The sequence below is a fragment of the Pelophylax lessonae genome (assembly GCF_965119305.1).
Source record: "Pelophylax lessonae genome assembly, chromosome: 1".
NCBI lineage: Eukaryota > Metazoa > Chordata > Amphibia > Anura > Ranidae > Pelophylax > Pelophylax lessonae.
Genome location: NC_138768.1, coordinates 461,352,261 through 461,369,503, shown reverse-complemented (window position 1 = coordinate 461,369,503; position 17,243 = coordinate 461,352,261). Strand labels below are relative to the sequence as shown.

General features: G+C 48.9%; 1 protein-coding gene across 7 annotated transcripts in view; it reads left to right on the top strand.

Moving 5' to 3' along the window:
• FCHO1 (FCH and mu domain containing endocytic adaptor 1) overlaps positions 1 to 17,243 on the top strand; it is a 507,107-nt gene that overhangs the window by 339,828 nt on the left and 150,036 nt on the right. For all 7 annotated transcript variants that reach the window (XM_082267054.1, XM_082267048.1, XM_082267051.1 and 4 more), the window contains one exon: positions 4,060 to 4,244. In XM_082267054.1, coding sequence (XP_082123180.1) covers positions 4,060 to 4,244 — 185 coding nt within the window. The remainder of the gene's footprint in view (positions 1 to 4,059; positions 4,245 to 17,243) is intronic.

Sequence of the window (17,243 nt, the reverse complement as noted above, 5' to 3'; positions counted from 1 at the left end):
CTCTTCGAGAGGGAAAATCCTTTCTTCCCCTGTACTGGAAGGTGGTCACCCTGGATGCCAGCCTGTCCGGGTGGGGAGGTGTCTTGGGCACAGATTGTGCTCAGGGGGTTTGGACTCTGAAGGAGTCCAGCCTACCGATCAATATCCTGCAAATTCGGGCGATCAGGCTTTGCCTGACCCAATGGACAGATCGTCTGCAGGGGCGCCCAGTAAGGATTCAATCAGACAATGCCACAGCTGTGGCATATGTCAGTCATCAAGGGGGCACCAAAAGTGCCCTAGTGGCCCAGGAAGTAGTCGGCATTGTAAGGTGGGCAGAACATTTTGTTCCAGCCATCTCTGTTGTGCCTATTCCAGGGGCAGAAATTTGGCAGGCAGACTACCGCAGTCGGCAGACGTTGGATCAGGGAGAATGGTCTCTACATCAAGGGGTATTTCATCAACTGTCTTCTCCAGTGGGGACTCCCGATGTGGACCTGTTGCCCTCTCCTCTCAACAGGAAGGGGCAGAGGTTTGTAGCAAGGTCTCAGGATCCTCTGGCCGGCGCCACAGACGCTCTAGTGGGCCCTTGGGGCCAGTATTGTCTGATATACACATTTCCTCCGATAGCTCTTCTGCTGAGACTCCTGCGAAGAATCGAGGCAGAAGGGAATTTCCGATCATCCTAGTGCCCTCGGACTGGCCTTGCAGGTCTTGGTACGCAGACCTAGTATGGTTAGTTGCCAATTTCCCTTTGAGACTCCCTCTCAGAGAAGGTCTTTTAGCCCAAGGGCCGATCTTCCATCTTGCTTTTATAGTTGCTGGCTTTAACGGCTTGGCTATTGAAAGACATTTGCTGAAGGATAGAGGGGGGTCTGAATTGGTGATTCCTACGCTGTTAAAAGCTAGAAAATCTACTTTTTGGAACATTTATCATCTGGTCTGTAGGTCTTACATTGTTTGGTGTGCGTCTCGGGGGTTTCCCCCCATTCCTTTTCAGTGTCTTGGAGTTTCTCCGAAGAGGTCTAGATCAGCATTTAGCCTTGGGTACCATGAAAGGACAGATTTCGGCCCTGGTGATTTTCTTGCAGCACCCGTTGGCCACTAATTCCTTGGTTCACACCTTTGTTCAGGGGGTCCGCCACCTGGCTCCCCCGGTGAGGTCTCTGTTACCTTTGTGGGACCTCAATTTGTGCTGTCGGTTCTTCAGAAACTGCCTTTTGAAAATATTTGTGCACTTCCTCTGCTTACTTTGTCACAGGAGGTAGCCTTCTTGGTGGCTATTACTTCTGTGCGCAGGGTGTCGGAGTTGGCTGCGTTGTCTTGTCATTCACCTTATCTGGTGGTTCACAGAGACAAAGTGGTGCTTTGTCCCTGCCAGGCGGGTGCTGTGTCCATCAATGAACATCAGAGAAAAGGATTTTACGGTAAGACAAAAATCCAGTTTTTTTTTTTTTTTTGGGTGAACTGGTAGAGATACTATGTACCCCATACTCATTATATACAAATAAAGTGCAGGGCTAAAAATTATTAAACATGATTGTAAAGTGCATGAAACTTTAAATGTTAAATTATAAGTATAAGTGAATATATAGAAAATAAATACATAAAAAATTGATGCATAAACAATTAAACCTGTAAGCCAGCTAAGTTGAATCAAGGAAAATGAACATTTTATAACCAGTCCATAAATAAGCATGAAAATATTTGAAACAAATGTGTAATGTCCAAAAATGAATTACCAGTTCTGTGATCCAAATCACCATAGAATCCCAGTGTGCATATAAAAGAAGAAGTTGATCCAGTGATCCATCCACCTGACATGCAACCACCAACCTGTAATAGGAATGGCTGCTTACCAGAAAAACAGCGGCCTCCAAACTTATGGAAAGCCCCACAACACTCATATCGGGTGAGTATCCACGATAAGGCAAGCATCGGCAGTATGTATTCAGGCGAATATCCAGTTAAAACGATTCCCAGAATTACAAAGGAATGAAAAGATCATAGCCCAACCCATTTAGGCAATAAACATTTATTAGCAGGTAATGCACTTACAGATTGGAAATATGTAACACGCGTAAAAACATCCTTTCAAACGGAGAAAGTCAAGCTGCAGCGTTCCTAGTATGTGCGAGCTGGCTACAAATAGGGCTTTCTTTTGGCGGTATTTAATCACCACTGGGTTTTTCTTTTTTGCTAAATAACTGCACTGATGAGATGGCACTGATGACTACTGATCAGGCACAGAGAGGTGGCACTGGTAGGCAGCACTGATAGGTGACACTGATGAGGCACTGGTAGGCAGCACTGATAGGTGACACTGATGAGGCACTGATTAGCAGTACTGGTGGACACTAGGGGGGACCAATGTTCCTCTAACAGAAGCCGGGTAATGGCTTTCTTCTTTTCTTCATGCTGACATTGTGAAGGGAAAAAAAAAAAAGCCGATAACAGGTGTTAGGGACTTTTGAACCGAACGGCTAGATGGACTCCCTACGAATATTCGGGAACACACAGAGACATACACAAGGGTGGAGTCAGAGCATGTTGGTTTATTTCAGGAAACGTCCCAAGCATATATACAGTTAGAACAACAGAAAAATGTATTTCGCAATAAGGAGCTTGGCTTCAGTATTACTCACTATCACATGATACTTTTTGGCATACTACCTAAGTTAGAGTATTCCCATAACAGACTTATTCTCATGTAAAACTATTTCTGCAAAGTTAGACATTTCTGAACAAACATGATGTTTTGACTTTAAATCAAGGATAGCTACATGAGAAATAGAGAAGAATATACAGCATGAAAACACCATTAACCCTTCAACTGGCTTCTAGTTATGTCCATGATCAGCTATCATTGGCTGACAGCTGATCGCGTGGTAAAGGGCCCGCTGTGATTGGCCCTATACCCTGATCTATGATCAGCCGAGTCCCAAGGACTCAGCAATCGCAGGGCGTGCAGATAGCATAGGAACAGGAGGATGTCCATGTACACCCTCCCGGAATTTTAAGCCTGCGCTGTGGCCATCTTTCGGCTATAGCGTGGGTGCCAAGTGGTTAAGATTCATACCAGACTCAAAGGGGGGGGGGGGCATTGCTAGTATTGCCTGTGAGCACAAGTTGCATGTCACAAGTCGGATCAGTTAAGATGCTGATCTGATTCGGATGCGACTTTCATTCAATTCTATGGGCTGAAATTGTACAGAAGTCTGACCAAAGTAGTGCAAGAAACTTTTCCAAAGTCGGCCTGACACAAGTTGAACCAGTTCATACAGCCCTCATAGGGAAAAATAGATTTTTACATGTCATGCAACTTGTGCTCTCAAAGTCAGAACAATTGTTGCACCAGTATGAATCGGGCCTAATGAACTGGAAATAACCAGGATAGCCAGAGCAATTAATTTGTTTTTAATTGTTATCTCTGTGGGTTACACCATGTTGCCCTGTGCTTTAGTAGGCTTCAAGGTCTGAAATACAACAAGCAATATATTTACATTTTTAATTGGAAAAAATACTTTTTGCATTTTATTTTATTAGTTTAATTAACATTATTATTTTAGCAACGCAAGACCAAAAATAAACATAACAATGAAGGTGGTTTAATTGCCTAGTATAATGGAGGAGTTAGGCCCCTTTCACACAGGCTTTCCGATCAGGTCCACCTGTCAGTTTTCCAGGCGGACCTGATCGGACGCTCCATGAACCCCTATGGGGAAACAGATGTCAGCGGTGACATGTCTGCTGACATCGCTGCTATCCAATCTGATTCTGTCCGTGAAATCCAGACGGATGGTGGCCCTATTTTCCATCCGTCTGGAGGATCGGGTCGGATGAAAACAGGTGGTCAGTTTTCATCCGATCTCACATAGAGGAGAGTGGGGCTCTGACAGGCCCGTCTCAGCACAGTGAGTGGAGGCGAACCTGTTATCCACCTGCTCAGCTAGGATTGGCGGATCGATCCTCTGCTGAGCAAAGCGGAGTCCGCTGGGCAGAAAGCTTGTGTGAAAGGACCCTCAAGCTTAACTGATTGATAACACAGCTGCTGTTCTAAACTTCTTAACAACAAAACAGGAGAACCTGCAACTACTTGTTGCTCCTCAAGTGACTCTGATTTTGATGATGATGATGAAGAACCACGGCGTTTCCATATTCAGATAAAACCTGCACAGCCTGGGGAAAGACTGGAAGATGAAGAAACTGAACTTAAAAGGTTTCGAGAAACAGTAGGCTGTATGATTCAACCTCCTGCAGCAGTGGTAAGTTTTGATATCTAGAGCTTACCAATATGAATGCAAAAATATTGCAGCACTCTATATTAACAATATTATAAAGATCAGTAGATAACGCTATTTTATTTTGTCTTCCTAATGGTAGCAATCAATGTGTGGCTGGAGATCACAGTCTACTCTCTCAAAGCAGCTGCTGATGTGGTGTCTCACTTAACTATTTTCATATTCTGTGGAAATTAAAATCTTTATGCCTACACCAATTTATGAAACTTTGGTTTGCAAGTGGTTTACTCAGCGCTAGTTGTAACCAAAATACCAAAATGATTTTCACACTGTTTTAAGCAGATATGCCTTAGTTTAGCAATTCATTTTTAAAAATACCCTGAATATATTTATTATATTAAGCAGACAGGCGGACAAAAACATTGGAAAACCCGCTTTAGTGGTGTAATCCTCAATGATTCAATATGAAACATGCCTAACATTTTTTACCAAGATGACATTTTCCAAATTTATTCCAGGTATCTCAGCAGTGGTTTTCGCCTTGTTTCAATCAACATTTGCCCATGTGAAAATTTAATTGAACAAGATTTTTACATGGGAAAGTGCTTTACTGTAATAAGTCAACCTTGCACAATATTCAAACTATTCTATGATTTGAAGTGAAGAATTTGCACTTCTTTGCATTGGATTTTTTTTTTTTTTTTACTGAACCTGTGTTTTTAACACAGGTATGGCACTGGCAAGATTAATTTGACCCATATTAGGACTAATTCCATGGGAATTTATGTCATGGGAACAACTTCCCCTGAATTCCCTTGGCCCATCAAATGTGGGAAATTTCTCAGTGTGCAAACGGGGTCAGAACAGTGAAGAAGGGGCTGTGTTCACATATTCTCTGAAATGCCAATCCTACATTAGTTTAGAAAGGTAAATATTTTAGATACAAATTTGAAAAAAGTAATACTTTTTGTGTATGCTGTAATTTTCTTAAACATGTGCTACTGAATTGGACTGCAAAAACCCTTTTACTTGTAAGGAGAAGGGGGGTAGGGCACCCATCTAGTTGGCCAATATCGGCAGGTAGGAGGGATATCAGTCTCTCCTTCCTTTCCCCTATGCACTCATTTTTGGGGGTGGGAGAACTCTCCTAAAACACCCCGCCCCTTACTCCAGTACTAAAAGCCATGTGGGCTTGTATCAGCATAGCAGAAGCAGTAATAAAAACAAATGACATGCTGCCCACATTCGCTATGCATGGTGTTAAAATAGTTTTATACATGTTTTAGCAGCATCTTGGATATAAAACAATAGGATTCTGTTATTTAACAAGATTTGGCCACAACATTACCACACATTTTTTGGCCACAACATTACCACACATTTTTACTCAATTTTTACAAAAATGACTGCTACTGTACTATAAATGTTCTCTGTGACAAGATTTGAACTTGCAACAATTTGCCCTGTGAGTGTCATATAATATATAGAAGGAATCCCATTAAATCTTCTGAGAATTCATTGTTTTCACTGGGTGAATATCTCCAGTGAATCAATGATAACCATACTCCTTAATTATTTAATGCCCAATGCATTTTGTATATTTTTCATATTTTTATAAATATTTTTAATACATTTATACCTAATTACAGTACAGCTGTAAGTTTTGATACAAATGTCAGCACCTTATGATTGATTAAAAAAAGTGCATAGATCCCTAAATTTTATGCATTTTTCAATACAGTAGATGTAATTTATTGACCTGCCTTAGACAAGTAAATGTACCCCAGGGCTGTTGTAAACAGGTTAAAGAAAAAAGTGTCAGCTTAAGAAATAAGTCCTATTTTGTGGCCTGTGAAATGGTGAGAAATAGCTCCCGTATCTCCACCCACTTGGCCATCCTGAAAGCCGTGCATCCTCTGAGGCTCACATGTGAGCCAGTTAAGCCCTGAAACCAAGAGACAGGGGGGGCAATTGTTCCACCACAAAATTGCTGATATGTAGAAGTGATCGAGTGGCTGAACTGCTGCCTGGATCACTTCTGTTTTAGATCACAAGCCTGCTGATTTAGGGAAAACCCTCACTTTGTGGGTGTGTTATCTGGAATGGGTTGAACAGCACTCCTGTAATGATCCACAGTGAATAACAAAATACGCTGGGGCAATTAAAGGGGAGCTTCAGTCCCCTTACTGCCCCTTCCCTTTCTTTTATGGTCCAGCACATGCGCAAATGTGCTGAAGCACTCTGCGCTTCCTTTGGGGCCTGCCAGATCTGAACAGACACGGGTGCAAAAGCGTGGCCGCTTAGGAAAGTACTAAAAATTTTGAATGGTCTGCAATGCAACGATTCTTTAGCACGTGTGCAGGCCAACCACAAAATCCTGTATTTCTCTATTGTTCATCAACAGACGCAGCTCCATATCTTTTTAGACCATTGGATTATGCTCCTCCAATCAGGAATAGGCACAAGGCAGGAAAAAGCTTTACCACCCTTATGGGGGCTATCCCTGCAGGCATAACCCCACACACTCTGCTACAGCATCTAGTTTGTTTCTGCCTGGTTTACGAATAGAACCTAGTTCCCTGCTTGGACTTCGGTCTTAGCTAAATAGGGAAATTTGTTATTTTGTGACTTTTTTTATTTTCAGTAGTTAGAGTTCCTGGAGAACTACAAGCAACAGCCGGCTGTGGTTTAGGACTGGATATTCAAGATCCTTATGGTCTCCCAGCCTGGCCAACGAGCGTGAGCAGGTTATAGTCCAGAACTAGGCCTCACCACGACAGAGCCCCGATGGCTGGGGACGAGCCTGCGACGCGATCAACCTGAAATGCTCTGAGTTGCAGCGTACCCTGTGGCTGGCAGCACCCCCACCCCGGGTGGGAGGTGGTCTGTGCAGAGTGGCACCCACCTGGTACCGTGGTATGGTGACTAATACTGTCCCCCCAATCCTCTGGCAGTCTTGGAGTGGACAAGGGCCCCCTCCCAGGAATAGTCAGACCCTCGGGGCTCCCTCCGTTCCCCTGGCCTCTGAGATACTAGGCCTACCCCCTCCATGTTTTTTCCCCTACCCATAGCAGGTCCTACCTCCGGGGGGGGGCGGGCGGAAGTATTGCGCCCGTGGTGGATTTTTTCTTCGGGGGTAGCCTGGTCCTGGTGGGGACCCTCTGATGCCTCTTGCCTGGGACCCCTTCTGGGTGCCGGGGAGACCGCATGGCGCGCCGTGGGGGGCCGCCATTTTGCTGTAGATTCATGCTTTCTATTCTCCCATTGAAATGCAGGGGCAGCCATTTCTTGTTCCCCATAGTAATGCGTGAGGTGGTCATTTTCTTGTAGTCCACATTAGCTGGACAGGCGAACGGCATGTAACATAAAGATCTATCTATGACAGGCTGTGCTTGTCATTTCCTGTGAAGAAACTTTTTACTTTCACTTTCTACAGAACATGCTGGCAGTCTCCTGAGCTGTCTGGTAAAGTTTTTCTGGGGTCCCCCGTATGTTTTCTCACCTACTCTGCTATCGGCTTATATTGGATTGGGACTAGGTATACCTCTAAGTTAGATGTGGGATCGCGATTTAGTGACTTTTAAAGTGACACTGCATTTGTTTTCATATCAGTGTAATATGGAGTCCCAGGGTACTATTTCACCCACAGACCCACTAGGAGTAGCTGTGGAACCTTCTGCTGTAAGTGCAGCCCCTGTTATAGCATTCTGATGGTGAAGAGGACCTGTCCTTGTCTGCCGCCGCGCGGGAATGCGCATTGGTGGAAGCATTTATAGTTTCAGTGCGGGAAACTTTAAAATTGGCAGATACAGCGCCGGATTCGCAGTTGTCTTTTGGCTCCCGCAAATCGGGCAAGGTGTTCCCTTGTCCAGAATTTTTGGACAATTTTGTCAATGAACAATGGTGGCACATCAAGCACATGCTAGTGGTGCCTAAGCGCTTTAAACGTCATTATCCTTTTGCAGATACAGTTTCCACTAGGTGGGCCGTGCCACCTAAGGTGGATCACCCGGTTTCCAGGCTGAATAAGTCTACTGTGGTTCCGGTGGAAGAATCCCCTGCCTTCACGGACCCTGTGGATAAGCGAGTGGAGTGTCTGTCCCGCCATCTGCACGTGCTTGCGAGTTCCATTATGAAACCAATATTTGTGAATGTCATAGTGTCTCAGACAGTTACTGAATGGGTGAAGTTACTAAGAGGTAACTTGAAAGCTGAGCAGCTCCCTCCTGCGGTGCTGGACCTAATGGACCAGATGGCTCAAGCCCTGGTGTTCATGTGTGATGCGTCCTTGGATGCAGCTCCCCTGGTGGCCAGAGTGTCGGCAGTGGGGATTGTGATTAGACGCATGGTGTAGTTGAAAAGCTAGTCTGCAGACTTTGACACTTTGCCAAATCGCCAAATCTTCCCTATTTGGGGGAGAGGTTGTTTGGATCCTCTCTAGACGAGTTGATCAAGGGCCTTACGCGGGGGGAAGAGTACTCTTCTTCCTCAGTCCCCTAAGGGCAAGGTGCCACGTCATAGAGGAGGGCCTTCCTTCACTGCTCATAGGTGGCTTTTTCATACCTCTGGGTCGAAAGAAAAAGGGAAGCCGTTCAGGTCTTCTGGGAATTCCAAGAAGCCATGATCAGGTAAATCAAAGACCGGCCAGTCCGGATCTGTGGACAAATCCTCGCCTGCATAAAGGGGTACCCTCACCCGCTTCTGGGGTGGGGGGACGTATTCGCTTCTTTCTGGAACCTTGGACTTCCTTGATTCAGGACAAATGGGTTCACAAACTAATCTGATCAGGGCACAAGATCGAATTCCGGTCTTGTCCTTCGGACAGATTCTTCCCGTCCAACCTGCGCTTCTCTCCAGACCGGTTAAGGGATCTACGGGAGGCGGCACAAGATCTGCTGTCGCAAGGGGTGATTGTACCAGTTCCCTCTCAGGAAAACTTTCATGGGTTTTATTCAAACCTGTTTACTGTGCTCAGAAAAGAGGGCAAAGTGCATCCAATTCTGGACCTCAAGGCTCTGAACCGCTTCGTGCAGGTGCAGAGGTTTCGCATGGAATCCATTCGAACGGTAGTTGCATCACACCACCAGGGACACTTTTTGGTCTCCATAGATATCAAGGATGCATATCTACACATCCCTATTTACACTGGTAACCAGCGGTTTCTACTCTTTGCCGTAGCAGAAGAACACTATCAATTTGCGGCATAACCCTTTGGTCTCGCCTCCGCTTCCAGGGTATTTACCAAAGTACTGGCTCCAGTGTTGGCATTGTTGTGCCAACAGGGGATTGCGGTACTGGGGTATCTGGGCGATCTTCTATTGAGAGCAGACTCTCATTCAGCCCTGATTGGCGACCTGACGATCACTGTCAGCTCCCTGCAGGAGTTCGGGTGAACCATCAATTTCAAGAAATCCGCCCTGATTCCTTCCTTGAGACTGGCTTGTCTGGGCCTTACTCTGGATTCAGCATTGGCAAGGGTCTTTCTTTCCCTGGACAAGCTACAGAAGTTGCAGGGGGCGATCCTGATGGCAAACGATCTGTCCTCTCTGCGAACTTGCATGCGGGCCTTGGGTCTGATGGTATCAACCTTCGAGTTGGTTCCGTTTGCTCAGTTCCATATCAGACCTTTGCAAAGAAAGATTCTAGTCAAATGGAAAAGTCTTTAGACACTTTGATTCGGTTGAGCCACAACACAAGATCTGCTTTATTATGGTGGCTTTACTCTCCAGCACTATGCCAGGGCAAGTCCTTCCTCCCGTTGTTTTGGACGGTGGTAACCACTGACTTCAGCCTTTGGGGCGGGGTACTGGGGAAGTTCTGTGCCCAGGGAACCTAGACAGTAGAAGAGTCCTAACTACCGATAAATGTTTTGGAGCTCAGAGCAATAAAGCTTTGTCTGAGCCACTGGACGACTCGTCTGCAAGATTGTCCACTTCGGATCCAATCGGACAATGCCACGGCTGTGGTTTACATCAATCACCAGGGGGCACCAAGAGTGTCTTGGCGGCCAGGAAGGTGGCCGAAATTTTGGCCTGGGTGGAACAGGTTGTCCCAGTTCTCTCTGCTGTGCATATCCCAGCTGTGGAGAACTGGCAAGTGGATTACCGGAGTCGTTAGGTGTTGGATCAAGGGGAGTGGTCCCTACACCCGGAGGTGTTTCATCTCCTGTGTGTCAGGTGAGGGACACCCGAGGTCGATCTGTTTGCTTCTCAACTTAACAAGAAGGTGCAGAGGTTTGTAGCCAGATCTCGAGATCCTCTGGCCAACCCCACAGACGTGCTCGTGGCTCCTTGGGGTCAGTATTGGCTGATTTATGCCTTTCCGCCACTGAAACTTCTGCCAAGGCTTTTACGCAGAATAGAGATGGAATGGATTCCGATCATTATGGTGGCTCCAGACTGGCCTCGCCAGTCTTGGTATGCAGACCTAGTAAGGTTGATCGCCGATGCTCCTTGGAGACTTCCTCTCAGGGAAGATCTGCTGTCTCAAGGTCCGATCTTCCATCCTGCTTTACAGTCGCTGGCTTTAACAGCATGGCTGTTAAAAGCCAGGTTTGAGTGATAGGTCTTTCTTACTCTTTGATTCCTACGCTCTTGAAGGCTAGGAAGTCGACTTCCAGGAAGATATATCATCGTACGTGGAAATCGTACATTTCCTGGTGCGACTCGCTGAAGGTGCAACCTCGCTTGTTTTCGTTTGCAAGGGTTTTGGTCTTTCAGCAGAAAGGGGTTGAACAGCGGTTGGCTATGGGCACCATCAAAGGCCAAGTGTCGGCCTTGGCGATATATTTTCAACGCCCGTTAGCTACGCATGCCTTGATTCGTACCTTTATTCAGGGAGTGCGCCATATTGCTCCTCCAAGGCGGTCTCCGCTACCTCCGTGGGATATGAATCTGGTATTATCTGTTTTTCAAAGCTTCCTTTTGAGAACATTTGGGAGATTCCTCTGCTTTCATTGTCTCAGAAGGTTGCCTTTTTGGTGGCTATCACTTCTGCCTGCAGAGTGTCTGAATTGGCGGCATTATCCTGCCGTTCACCTTATCTGGTGGTCCACAGAGATAAAATGGTACTCCGCCCAAATCAATCTTTCTCTTACGTCCTCCGACAGTCGCCGCCTCTTCATATTCGTCACATATGGGTATTAGACTTTGCTCCGAAGGAGTAGCTAGGCAACAGAATATGTTAACAATAAAGCTTTAACATATCCCACCCTCAAGGGGTGGTCCCCTCAGTCAATACCCTCCTACTTCCTGCAACCATATCTCAGTTTTAATGTCTAGCTTGTCAGGAGTGGCTGGCTCTCTCTGTGCTGGGACTTTTTGTCCCAGACTCTTTCTTCTTTTTGATATTTTGTTTGAGTTTTCTCTCTACCTTTACTTAGCTGTTATTTTTGTCAGCATTAGTTAGTTCTTCGGACGAAGAGGATCATGCGGACTGGGTCTCGGGCTGATCCCCCTGGTCGCAGGTCGCAGGTCGTGGGTCAGTGGCTTCCCAGTCTGCCATCGAGCGTTCAGCCAGGTAACGCTCCTGGCACAGTGAACGACCCATCCCTGTTCGGTGCAGGGATGATTGGTGAGGTGGCTACCTCACCGGACGCTGTGCGGTTTCTGAACCGCCATTGTGTGCGTCTTGAATTGCGACTCTCCCTGCCTCATGTGCAGCGGCTTGTTCGCCTGTGCGGGTTCCCCACGCCATGTGAGGTAAGTGTATCTATGTGGGGACCTGTCTGTCTGGGGGGGGTCTCAGTCTGGGACTGTGTAACCTGCCTTTAATCACACTGCTTGTCTCCCTATCTCTCGGCTGCATGCTGTGGGCTGCAAGGGGGGGGGGGAGCTGTATGACACTGAGTATGTCAGGCTGGGCAGTGTGAGGAGCTGTGTGCTGTGGGGCATGTTTTTAATGGCATGTTGGGGCATATACAGCGATCGCTGCGGCGATCTAACATGTATCCATATAATGGGATAATATTGTGTGTGATTTTATGCACTGTGGAGCGGCGATTTCGGCGCCAAACGACGCCATTTTACCGGCGCCCGCTCCGGCCGCATGGTTTACATGCACGGCGGCCATTTTCTTGTAGCCTCCATAGGCTTACATAGAGCGCCCTGGCAGCATCACTTCCTCTCTCCTGGAAGCACCGATCGAGGCAGCAGCAGCAGCGGAGTCTCCTCAGGTTTTATCCTTCTATTCCTGTGTTCCATTGCCTGTATTCAGTCTGTATTTTCCCTGTGGGGGTCTCATTGTGCCTGAGTGTGGTGCGGTGGGCTGCGCTTGCCGCGCTTGCTGTATGGGGGCAGTTAACCCTTGGTTGTCTGGCATACAGGGGCAATGGATTCTCGGGAGGGCAAGTTTCCCACAGTATTGGTGGAAAGCCAGGGGACCGCTGTTTCCCCCCCAGGGGGGGATTTAGCCACTATTGTGGCTGGCCTTGCTGCACAGGTGCAAATGCTGGTGGCTGCTCAATCTACTAAACGGCCCAGAGTTGCTCTGTCCTCTGATTCTGAGGGTGAAGGTGATGGGGCTGTTCTGGCGGGGACCCCCCTATCGGGGTCCCGCTCCTCTCTTGATCTAGTGGGGTCTGAGGTAGAGGCTGAAGTTGAGGGGGTTGATAATTCTCCCCCTGGCTCGCCTGAAGAGCTTGCAATCATGGATGAGTTGATTGCTTCCATTAAGCAGACGCTACGTTTGCAGGACGAGGTGTGTCCCCCAGCTGCCTTGGCGGCTTATGGGACGCAGAGAAAACGCAGGACGCCGCAGGTTTTTCCCTGCAATGCTGATTTTCAGCGCGCTGTTAAGGACCAATGGCGCGATTTGCGCAAGCCTTTTGCGGTACCAAGTAAATTTAAGCTGCGTTATCCTTTCTCGCCTGCCACTGATGAACGGTGGTGTGTGCCTCCGCCAGTGGATCATGCTATTGCGGTTTTGAACAAAGCCACTGCGATCCCTGCAGAGGGATCCCCTGTTTTCCGTGATGCCACGGATAGGAGACTGGAGTCTCTTGCCCGTCATACTTATTCTGTTACGGGTTCTATGCTTAAGGCTCTGTTTGCTTCTCTCATGGCGGCCCAGGCGATCGCAAGTTGGACGCAGATGCTTAGGCGCGTCCTAGTGGCCGATTCGGCCTCGGCGGCGACCCTGGATATGGTGGATCAGATCCACCAGGGTGTCATGTATCTGTGTGATGCGGACCTGGACCTGATTCCGTTGGCCGCGCGTGTGCACAGCGTGGCGGTGTTGTCTCGCCGCCTGGTTTGGTTGAAATGTTGGTCGGTGGACCAATCTTCACGTAAAACCTTAGCCAATCTGCCTTATGATGGGTCTCGCCTTTTTGGGGAGTCCCTGGATGTGTTGATTAAGGGGATTACCGGGGGTAAGAGCACTCTCTTGCCCCATTTCCCCAAGGCTAAGGGGGCTTCTGGGAAGAAGCATGCTCATTTTCGGCCCCCTCAGGGGTCCTTTCGTGCCTTTCGGCCGCACTACAAGGGCAAACCGTTCAAGGGCCAAGGCTCTCAGAAGAAGCCCTGGTCTGGGAAACAGAAGTCCGGTCAATCCGGACCTGCGGCCCATAACAGTTCGGCCTGAAGGGGCGCCCTCACCCGGTTTTGGGGTGGGGGGACGCTTGCTCGGTTTTCTTCAGCCCTGGTTGGCCCGTGTGAGGGACAGATGGGTTCTGGAAATCGTTCGATCTGGTTACAAGATCGAGTTTCTCTCTCGGCCGGAGAGCAGATTTTTTCCCTCAAATCTTCAACTGTCTCCAGAGCGCCTGCGGGATCTGCACCTGGCGGTGCGGGACCTGAGGGCTCAGGGAGTGGTGGTTCCGGTGCCTCATCGGGACAGATTTCGGGGGTTTTATTCCAATCTGTTCACCGTGCCCAGGAAGGAGGGCAAGGTTCGTCCGATTCTGGACTTGAAAGCTCTGAACCGCTCTGTGCGAGTTCGCAAGTTCCGCATGGAATCCCTGCGCTCGGTGGTGGCTGCCCTGGTTCCGGGGGAATTCATGGCCTCCATCGATTTGAAGGATGCGTACCTTCACATCCCCATATTCGAGGGTCATCAGAAGTACCTTCGATTTGCCATTGCGGAGGATCACTACCAGTTTGTGGCGTTGCCCTTTGGGCTCGCCTCGGCTCCGCGGGTCTTCACCAAGGTGCTTGCACCGGTTCTGGCATTATTGAGAGCCCAGGGCATTTCTGTCCTGGGGTATCTGGACGACATTCTGGTTCGGTCTGCAACCAGACAGGGTCTGGAGAAGGACCTGTCTGTCACAATGCAAACTCTGCAGGAGTTCGGTTGGACGATAAATGTTCCAAAGTCGACACTGAGTCCGTCGGTTCGTCTCCCCTATCTGGGAATGATACTGGACTCGGTGCAGGCGAAGGTCTTCCTGCCGGAAGACAAACTCAGGACTCTTCAGGAGGAAGTCAGGTCCCTCAGGGACGTTCCACACTCGTCTCTGCGGACGGGTATGAGATGTCTGGGATTGATGGTCTCGGCCTTCGAGGCGATTCCTTTCGCGCAGTTTCACACGCGGGGTCTCCAAGCGGAGATCCTGTCCAGGTGGGACGGGCGACCTCAATCTCTGGATCTTCAGATCTCGTTGAGTCATCGCACCAGGGAAAACCTTCTGTGGTGGCTCCAGTCCCCGTTGGTGTCCGGGGGCAAGTCGTTTCGTCCGATCTCGTGGACGATAATCACCACGGATGCCAGCCTGTCGGGCTGGGGTGGTGTTCTGGGCGTTCTGTCCGCCCAGGGGACCTGGTCGGAGGGGGAGTCTTCCCTTCCGATCAACATTCTGGAATTGCGTGCGATAAGGCTCTGTCTTCATCGCTGGACGGACCGGCTGCAGGGCTGCCCGGTTCGGGTGCAGACGGACAATGCCACGGCGGTGGCCTACATCAACCACCAAGGGGGCACCAGGAGTGCCCGAGCGGCTCGAGAAGTGGCCGACATTCTGTCTTGGGCCGAGACTCATGTCCCGGCGATAACGGCGGTTCACATTCCGGGAGTGGAGAACTGGCAGGCGGACTATCTGAGTCGCCAGACCCTGGATCAGGGGGAATGGTCTCTCCACCCGGCTGTCTTCCAGATGTTGTGCGCGAAGTGGGGTCTTCCAGATGTGGACCTGTTCGCGTCTCGCCTCAACTACAAGGTGAAGAGGTTCGTGGCAAGGACACGCGACCCTCGGGCAGACGCGTCGGACGCGTTAGTGGCCCCGTGGCATCAGTACAGGCTGATGTACGCGTTTCCACCGATTCAGTTGCTGTCCAGGTTCCTTCGCAGGTTGCACTCGGAACGCAGCACGGTGATTCTTGTGGCACCGGACTGGCCTCGCCGGTCCTGGTACGCAGACCTCGTGAATCTGGCGGTCGACGCTCCTTGGCGTCTGCCTCTTCGAGACGATCTACTGTCTCAAGGACCGATTTACCATCCTGCTTTACAGTCGCTGGCTTTGACGGCCTGGCTGTTGAGACCGAGGTCCTGAAGGAGAAGGGTCTCTCTCCAGAGGTCGTTCATACTTTGATCAACGCGAGGAAGTCTTCCTCGGGGAAGGTTTATTACCGTACTTGGAAGGCCTATTTTGCCTGGTGTGAGTCCAGGGGGTTTTCACCCCGCACGTACTCGGTTTCCCGTGTGCTGTCTTTCCTTCAGACGGGTGTCGATCAGCGTTTGGCGCTGGCTACGATTAAGGGTCAGGTGTCGGCGCTGGCCGTTCTGTTTCAACGTCCCGTGGCTTCCAACTCCTTGGTTGGCACTTTTATTCAGGGTGTGCGGCATCTGGTTCCTCCTAGGAGGGATCCTTTGCCCCCTTGGGACTTGAATCTAGTTCTATCTGTGTTACAACGTGCTCCTTTTGAACAGATCAGGGAGATCTCGTTGTCTATGTTGTCCAAAAAGGTCGCCTTTTTGGTGGCGATCACTTCGGCTCGCAGAGTGTCGGAACTGGCGGCTTTGTCCTGCAAGTCTCCGTACCTGGTTGTTCATTTGGATAAGGTGGTCTTGCGACCTAATCCTTCTTTTCTACCGAAACGAGTTTCGGAATTCCATCTTAACGAGGATATTGTTTTGCCTTCGTTGTGCACGAAGCCTAAACATCCGAAGGAGGTGAGATTGCACTCTCTGGATGTTGTTCGGGCGATAAGGGTTTACCTTGAATCGACTGAGTCTTTTCGTAAGACTGACTCCTTGTTTGTTCTTCCAGAGGGTCCTCGGAAGGGCATGGCGGCTTCCGCCTCTACCATTGCCAAATGGATCAGGCAGACCATTGAACAGGCCTATGCCTTGCAGGGGAAGGTTCCCCCTGTGCCTGTGAAGGCGCACTCTACTAGATCACTGAGTACGTCTTGGGCCTGCCGTCATGGGGCTTCTGTAGCCCAGGTGTGTAAGGCGGCGACTTGGTCGACCGTACACACTTTCACAAAATTCTACAAAGTAGATGTTCAGGCATCGGCGGATGCTTCCTTTGGCCGCAAGGTTCTTAGTGCGGCTGTTCCATAGGGTCCCTTGTTGGGGACTCCTGGCTGTTGGGATAGTTTTTTGTATCCCCTGGTTTTTTTGTCTTTTCCTGGGTTGTTGCTCCTGTTGAGCACTTGTTTTTGCTGTTGCCCAGCTGGTTTCCTTCCTTTGGTAAGGTTCCTTTCTTTGATGTGGAGACTGCGTTGCCTTTCGGCGCGGATGCGTTTCCCACCCCTCATGTTTGCACTGCTTTGGGACGTCCCCATATGTGACGAATATGAAGAGGCGGCGACTGTCGGAGGACGTAAGAGAAAACGGAATTTTTGTAAAATCTTACCTGTAAAATTCCTTTCTCTGAGTCCTCCGACAGTCGCCGCCCCCGCCCCTCTTTTGGGGTTTGAATGTATACTCTACTGCTATTCCACTAAAACTGAGATATGGTTGCAGGAAGTAGGAGGGTATTGACTGAGGGGACCACCCCTTGAGGGTGGGATATGTTAAAGCTTTATTGTTAACATATTCTGTTGCCTAGCTACTCCTTCGGAGCAAAGTCTAATACCCATATGTGAC